This window comes from Camelus bactrianus, chromosome 19 (assembly GCF_048773025.1).
Source record: "Camelus bactrianus isolate YW-2024 breed Bactrian camel chromosome 19, ASM4877302v1, whole genome shotgun sequence".
Classification (NCBI taxonomy): Eukaryota; Metazoa; Chordata; class Mammalia; order Artiodactyla; family Camelidae; genus Camelus; species Camelus bactrianus.
In genome coordinates this window covers 8,184,330-8,191,579 of record NC_133557.1, presented here as the reverse complement: position 1 = coordinate 8,191,579, position 7,250 = coordinate 8,184,330, and the positions used below count along the sequence as shown (strand labels likewise).

Here is a 7,250-nt window from a genome sequence, read left to right as displayed (position 1 = left end):
CCTCAGCCTGGGCCAGAAATGACTGGCATTCTCGGCAGGCTTCGACCCAGCATCCTCTACCTGTGACCACCACCGCTCCAGCTCTCTGTGAACCCAGCTACAGCAGGCCCCCAAATTCCTTTCTCATGGAGAAGATACAGCAGTTTGAGGGAAGAAATGTGTCAAAGGAACTAAGATAAATAATACAAAATAAAAATACACATAGAGTTCCAAGAAAGACTTGCTGGGTCTAAAGCAGAAATACTTACCTCTGACCCCCAGAGCTGACCCCAAATTTTCCCAATGGCCTTTTACCTGCTGGGCCCAATGGGTACCCCTTGGTCCAGTGGCTCTAACCCAGAAGCCTTATTCTGGGGCTGCAGGCCCTGAGAAGCCTCAAACAGCATCCCAGTTGGGGTTTCTTTCTAATCTATATGGTTAAAATAGAATAGAAACCCACGCAATTCAGGAGCCCATCCAGACTGGCCTTTGCTCAGTGCCACTTTCCTGGGTTGAGTGACTCCCCTTTTTGCCCAGGTTAATTCTGAGAACCTCTCCTCCAAATCTACCCTGGGAAGAGTCTTCTAGAACCATGAAGATCTGCAACACTAAAGCCTTTCAACCATCATGAAAAAGAATGTGGACCCCGATGCATCCCAGAGAAGAAAGGTGTTTTGCAGTAAAGGCATAGCAGCTGGGGGACAGCTGGAGTAGAGGCAGGAGTTGAGAGGTGGGACCTGTGTCTGCATTTGGGAAACAGTAAGCTCTTCTGTGTCAGGCAAGCAAGGGACTCGAACAGCAAGGGAATGGAGGGAAGGCTGGCAAGAGCATTCGGATCAGGCATCAGAGGGCCTAGACTGTCCCTAAACTGGGTCCCCAAATGTCTACTTGGGGAGCCACGAGAGACACTTGAAAGTTTCTAAGCACGTGATGGCCTGATTTTAAAAACTATGGCTGGAGGATGGAGGGTGATTGGGGGTGGACATCTTGGGGCAGGAAGAGAACTAAGGAGGCTGTCATCAGACCGGGGCAGATCCCTCTTTCAAGCCAGGGTGGAGTCCAGTGGAGGACAAGTGTTTCATTGTTAAAGATATTCACTGTGGGCACTGGGTGGGGAGGAAGACGTGGAGGGCGAATCCTTAAGAATGAGACAAAGAGGTGGCTGTGGGAGGGGCGAGGAAAATACCAGAGATGAACTCCTGAGCCCCAAACCTGGTGGGCATCAGGAGGAGGTGCCATGGGCAGACACAGGGGAACCAGGAGGAAGAGCTGGTTTGTAGGGACTGGGCATGAATGTGCTCTGGGCACATGGAGATGAAGCACCCCAACCCCAGCTCAGGGGCACAGCTACTTGAGAGAGGGCCGCTGTCTGGAAGCAGGTGCCCCCCTCCTCCCCAAGGGTCAAGCCCAGCTCTGTCCTCACCAGTGGATGTTCAGGACTGACAGAAGCAGATGGGGGCCCGCCCTAGGACATTATTTCCTCAAAGATGGCCTCTGAGACTGTGGGAAAGCATGAGTTCTCCTGAGCGAAGGAAGGGGAAAGGGAGCAGGACCCTGGGGCTGGGGCGCCGAGGGGTACGAGGGGAGACGGTGTGCTCTGGTCACCAGGATGGTGTGTGGAGGAGGGGGTGGTGTGCAGAGCCCAGTGAGGCATGGGGGTCAGAGGGCCTGAGGCCGAGAGAAGAACAGACAGCAGCAGAGCTGGAAGGGAGCCGGACCACTAGGGCTATAAGAGCAGCTCGCTGGGGGCCGGCAAGGCAGCCTCGGTGGAGTGCGCTTGTGGACTCTCTCAGAAACAGGAGGAGCTCCAGTTGGAGGAGGAGGAGGCGGGGACAAAGGAGTGTTCTTTGAAGAATGGGGAGGTCTGAGCAGAGGAAAGAAGGAGAATCCGCACGCAAACAGATCAGATGGGACAACATCAGGAGGTGCAGAAGATGGCACTGAGCAAAGAGGTCCCTGAGTCCACATGCTTCTCCGGGTACAGGGGGAGAAGAGAATGGCTGAAAAGACCAAGGAAGGTTGAAAACCATGGACAGCTGAGAAAGACAGCAGGATTCTGCCAAGATTCCCTGTAATCTCTTCACTAAAGAAGAGGTAGGGTATCTGCGGGAAATTTAGAGAGCCAGATGCAGGTTTGAAGGTTGGACAGAGGGGTGGAGCAAGTATGGAATAGCCTTCGGGGTTTCTCTAGAGCAAAGCTTCTCATAGGTGATGTGTATGCAGATCACCTGGGATCTTATTAAAAGGCAGTTTCTGATTTAGCAGGTCTGGGCAAGGCCTAAGCTTCTGCATTTCTAACAAACTCCTGCTTAATGCCAAAGCTGCTGGTCCAGGGACTACATTGGGAGGAGCATGGATTTAGAGAGTCAGATAAGGAGATGGAATGAGACTGGCTTAACAATTCACTTTAAGGAGAGACCTACCTTTGACAATCTCACCTGGGATAAAAACTGAGACGTCTGGGTGGGAGTGACAGCCCTTGCAGGTGATGGAGAGGGGGGCATGGAGAGGGAGGGATGGTAGAGGACAGAGGTCAGAAGGAGGTGGGGGTGCTCTGGGGTGGTAGGAGGCCCAGCAATGTCCCTGGGACCCATAATTTGGGTCCATGTTGGGTGGATCACTAACTGCACACTTAGAGGCCCCCCAAAAGAGTATGGGAGTCAGTTGGGGCAAGAAAGTGGTATTCCTGGGGTGTCTGAGAGTGAAGCAGCAGGCTGGGCGGGCCACCACCATGCTGTTCTGCAGGGAAGTGCTGGACTCATTCTGGGCTTGCTCAAAGCCCGGCCAGGATACACCAGGCCAGAATGTGGGGAGAGGGGCAGAAACGGCTCAGCCCTCACGTCAAGGGTGGGATGGTTTCTGCGAGGAGCTAAGAAAAGGGGAATGAAATCGGAGAGGGAAGATTCTCTGGCTGGGGAGAAAGAGGACGTCTGAGTCCTAGCTTAGTATCCAACTTGTGTCAGAAATCAAGAGGTTTCTAAAAGGCACAGGTTGGAAACGAAAATGCTTTAGTTTTAGGGAAGCCAGGGACTGGACTAAGGATGGCGAGTGCATCGACGCCGCTTGGCGTGTCTGGGGCCCAGCCTAAGAGGAAAAGGTTTGAGCCCTAGGCTGAGGTTAAACAGAGGTCAGGCTTGCCAGGGGAAATGCGGGGAGGGCTGCCAGGGCGAGCAATGAACACCAAGAGTAAAAGCTTGAAGGCGTCAAAATGAGCAGCAAGTGCAGGAAGTGGGCGTCGGTGTGGAGAGTACGGTGGGTCTTGGGAGACGAAGATGAGTCGAGAAGAAGCCGGGACTTCGTCCAGTGGCGACCCGGAGGCAGTAGACGTTGCTGAGTGCTGCGCGGCACGCTCCTCTAGCTTCGGCCGGGCTCCCCCGCCGCGCAGCCCCGTCTGCTCCCTGTCCCGGCCTCCTGGGCCGCCGCCAGTCCCTCCGGTTCCTTCCCGTGGCCTCGGCCAGGCCGCAGCCCCCAGCCCCGGCGACCGACTCGCCAGGGTCCGCCCCGCCGCGGCGGCCCGGGCCCGGCCGCTCCTCCCCCGATGATGTCACGTCCCTGGCCGCCCCTCGGCCGGCCGCGCCGCCCCGCCCCCGCCTCCCCCGGCCCCCAGTCCCCTGGGCCCGCCCGCTCCCGCCATCCCTCCTCCCGCCCGCTCTCCCTCCCTTCGGCTCCCGCTCCCCCGGGAGCGGCGGCGGCGGCGGCGGCGGCGGCGGGATGGCCCGGGCCCGCGGCCAGGCCCGGGGGAGCAGCGGGCGGCGGCGGCCGCGGCGGGGCAGCGCGGGAACCGGGCCCCGGGGGGAGTCGGCCGGGCTGCTGCTGCTGCTGCTCCAGGTGCTGCCGCCCGGGGCTGCGGCAGGGCCGGGGCGCCGGGGCACGCGGGGCGCCGCCGCCGCCGCCGGCGTCTGCTGGCCCGGCGCTGCCCCTGCCTTTCCCCGGGACGCGCGACTGTTGCTGCTCCTGCCGCCGCTGCCGCCGCTGTCGCCACCGCCGCCGCAGCCGCCGCCGCCGCCGCTGCTGAGCTCCGCGCCCTCAGCCTCCGCCTCCCGGATGGTAATCAGCGCCCCGCGCCGGCGCCGCGGGCGGGTGGGTGGGAGGTGGGGGCGGCGAGGGGGAAAGGGCGGGCAGCCCGGCGCCCCCGCCTCGCCAGAGGCAGCCCCCGGGGGCGCTCGGGCCCCCCCTCCGACGACCGCGGCCCTGGGCAGCCGCCAGAGCGCGCCTCTGGGGCGCCTCCGCGCGGACCGGGTGCCGGCTCCGCTCCCCGCCCTCCCCGCCCGCTCGCAGTTCGCCCGCCGGCGCTCAGGCCGCGGGGGAATCCCTCCATCTCCCCGCCCCGCGCCCCGGGAGGGGAGGGGACAGCGCCGGCGCTCGCGGACCCGCTTTCTCCGAGGGAGCGCCCTGGAGGCTAGCGCGCACTGAGCCACCGGGACTGGCGCTGCGCTCCTGTAGGCGCCCAGTGCCGTCGGGCGGGCGGAAGGAGCTGAGACGCCCCGCAGCCTCGGCGGGACCGGATCCCCGGCGGTGGGGGCGCCCACCGACTGCGCGCCCTTATGTTCCCTGCTCAGGACTCTCTGCCCCGCGGCGGGCTGAACCTGAAGGAGGAGCCTCTGCTGCCCGCCGGCCTGGGCTCGGTGCGCTCCTGGATGCAGGGCGCGGGCATCCTGGACGCCAGCACCGCGGCGCAGAGGTAAGCGATCGGACGCGACCTGGCTCGCTCGGGTTGGACGGCTCCGCGCCGCCTTTGCTCAGCTTGCTGAGCTGCAGGAGCGAGAGGGTGGAGGGATTCCTAACTTTGGCCGGTCCTGGAAAGCTCTCGCGCCCACCCTGCCCTGAGCGCCTGTGATTCCTCCTTTGCTTGTGGGGCGGGCCGGGGCGTGGCTTCTGCCTTCACTCCCGGCTGTCCTGGCTCTGATTTCTGACTGTCGCTTGCGGGCCAGCCGTCCATGGCTGAGAAGGGGGTCTCCCGGCTACCCGCAGTCTCACAGCTGCCAGCCGTCAAGGAACTGCTGACCCCTCCTTCGCAGGCAGTCTAACTGCCCCTCCTTATCCAATTCCACTGATCTCTGCCAGGAAAGGCACAAAACCCAGCCCCCTTTCTGCTTTCCAACGCCCCTCAGAGTTGGAGGATGGGGATGTGCAGAATTGGAGAAGCGGCTGGGGGCTGAAGAGTGGGAAAAAAATGAGGTGGGCAGTTGGCTTGGCTGGAATGATTGGAGCTGAGAATGGGGCAGAGCTGCTCAGGTCCCCTCTCTCCTCCAGGTGTTTTTCTGGCGGGTCCTGCGGAAGGCAGGGATCGCTGAAAACCCAAAACCCACGCTCATCCCCTCTGGCTCCTTTGCAGAAGTCTGGGAAGGGGGCCTGGGTGGGGGATGGATTCCTGGATTTAGAAAGAAAGTATAAAGGTTTGTTGACCTGCCTCCCACAACACCTGGGATCCGGGCTTTTTTGTATCCCCAGTTGTGAGCAAGGGGAGCTCGGGTTTAGATATCCTACCTGGAGTTCTCAGTGGCTGGAACTAGGGAGGTGCTGCCTCTGCAGACAGCTGGGGCACCTGGGAGCTGGGCTTCCCAGAGGTCTCCCGCAGTCTGAAGAGGTTCTACTGGGGAGTTACCTGGACAGAACAGGCCTGGACACCAGCCACACATTCATATCCCCAATCCTGTTCAGGGGATACCACCTCACCCCTTAACAGACACACACCTTGTTTCATGTGCAAACAGAATGGTGTTCCTGCAACTCCAGTGCTTTCATGACTCGAGAGCGAGCGCCAGGGCCTCTCTCTGGACCTCACCTCTTCAGGAACAGAAAGGGTCTTGCCTCTGAATTAATTTACATACCTTTACTCATCATATAACTATATTCCAGAAAATAAAAAGGAAAACAGAAAACAAACCCCCACCTCTCTAATACAACTACTGTCAATATTTTAGTGTATTTCCTTCCCATCTTTCTTCCCATTAACATATTTTTTCCTGTGTTATACATACAATTCTGTATCCTGCCTGTTTTTCTGTGGGTTCTGGTTTTTTATTTAACTTGAAATGGTCAATTTCTTAGTCTTTTTTTCTCTACTACCGGCTGTGTGGTAAGAGTGGGTGGAGAGTTACAATGGGGCCTCTGGGTTTAAGATTCCTATTTCTCTCTGACCCACCCCTCTGTCCCTGACAGCAGGTCTGACAGGAGGGAGTGGAGGGAGGGGTGCGGTGGGAAGGAGGCAGTGCCCTTATAGCCTGTGAAGGGGCAGGAAGTGTGGGGACATGGCTCTTCCCCCAGGATCAGGTGTCAGCAGTGTTTTCTGCACTTGAGAAAGAGGTCTGGAGTGGGATGAGGAGTCCATTCTGAGTCCTCAGGGCCACATCACGGGGACTCAGAAGGCCTCCCCAGTTTGAAGAGAGGCATATCTTCAGGCCTGGTCTGCTTGACATCTCTGTCTCAGACACAAGTTGGGAGCCACAACACATTTGATTGCCTCTGGGCACCTCCTTCCAAGGGGAGCAGGCTACTCCTTTCTCCTCATTTTTCCTAAAGTGCTGTCATCTTGTTGGTTGGTTCGTGACCCCACCCCACCGCCAACTACCCCCACCCCACATCAGTCCTGCTCAGGTCTTTCCATCCTAAAACAGCAAGGACAGAAATTCCTTTCCCTGCCCCGCCCCCCTCTTCTAACACTGCCTGACTCCACTTGCCTGGGAGAACCCTCCCACCCCCCGCAGGGCTGCCTGGGGTCTGACAGCTGTCTTTGGTGCGCTCCTGGCCTTCACCCCACAGCCACCTGGTTGTCAAGGCTCCCGGCTGTTCCCTCTGCAGTGCCCATGGCCAGCTCTTAACCATGACACACTCTTGTCCTCCATGACTCTCCACCCTGTCTGGAAGGTTAACCTCCCCCAGTTTACCACCTCGGCCTTCTAGCCCACTGCCCCAGCCTCTCACCACATCCTCAAAACCTGGACGGGGGCCAAAGCAATATTTCCAGAGAACTTTTCTCTGATCATGCTTCTCCCCAATTAAAAACTTCAGTGACCCCCTACTTCCTCCCAGGCATTCAGCATTCAAGACCCATCACAGTCTGACCCCAGACTTCCTCTCAGCCTCTATGTGATACTTGGCATCCAACAGTGTCGCTTGAAACAGTTCCCCTGCCCCCAGCACCCACACACCCACTGAATAAAATCTTAACAGCCTCCAGGACTGCCCCCTCCCCGCCCCAGCACCCTCCCAGGGGAACTGTTCTTAGTGCTGTCCACGGATGCTTGTCATAGGCCACAGTCAGCTGTGCC

At 59.1% G+C, this 7,250-nt stretch overlaps 1 protein-coding gene across 3 annotated transcripts in view; it reads left to right on the top strand.

Annotated features, from left to right (window-relative positions):
• Positions 1-3,656: 3,656 nt before the first annotated feature.
• EBF4 (EBF family member 4) overlaps positions 3,657-7,250 on the top strand; it is a 52,198-nt gene continuing 48,604 nt past the window's right edge. Inside the window, exons 1-2 of one of the 3 annotated variants that reach the window (XM_074347031.1) lie at positions 3,657-4,059; positions 4,539-4,660. In XM_074347031.1, the coding sequence (XP_074203132.1) occupies positions 3,691-4,059; positions 4,539-4,660 (491 nt within the window). In that variant the 5' untranslated portion in view covers positions 3,657-3,690. The remainder of the gene's footprint in view (positions 4,060-4,538; positions 4,661-7,250) is intronic. The other 2 variants (XM_074347029.1, XM_074347030.1) reach the window with 2 other exon arrangements.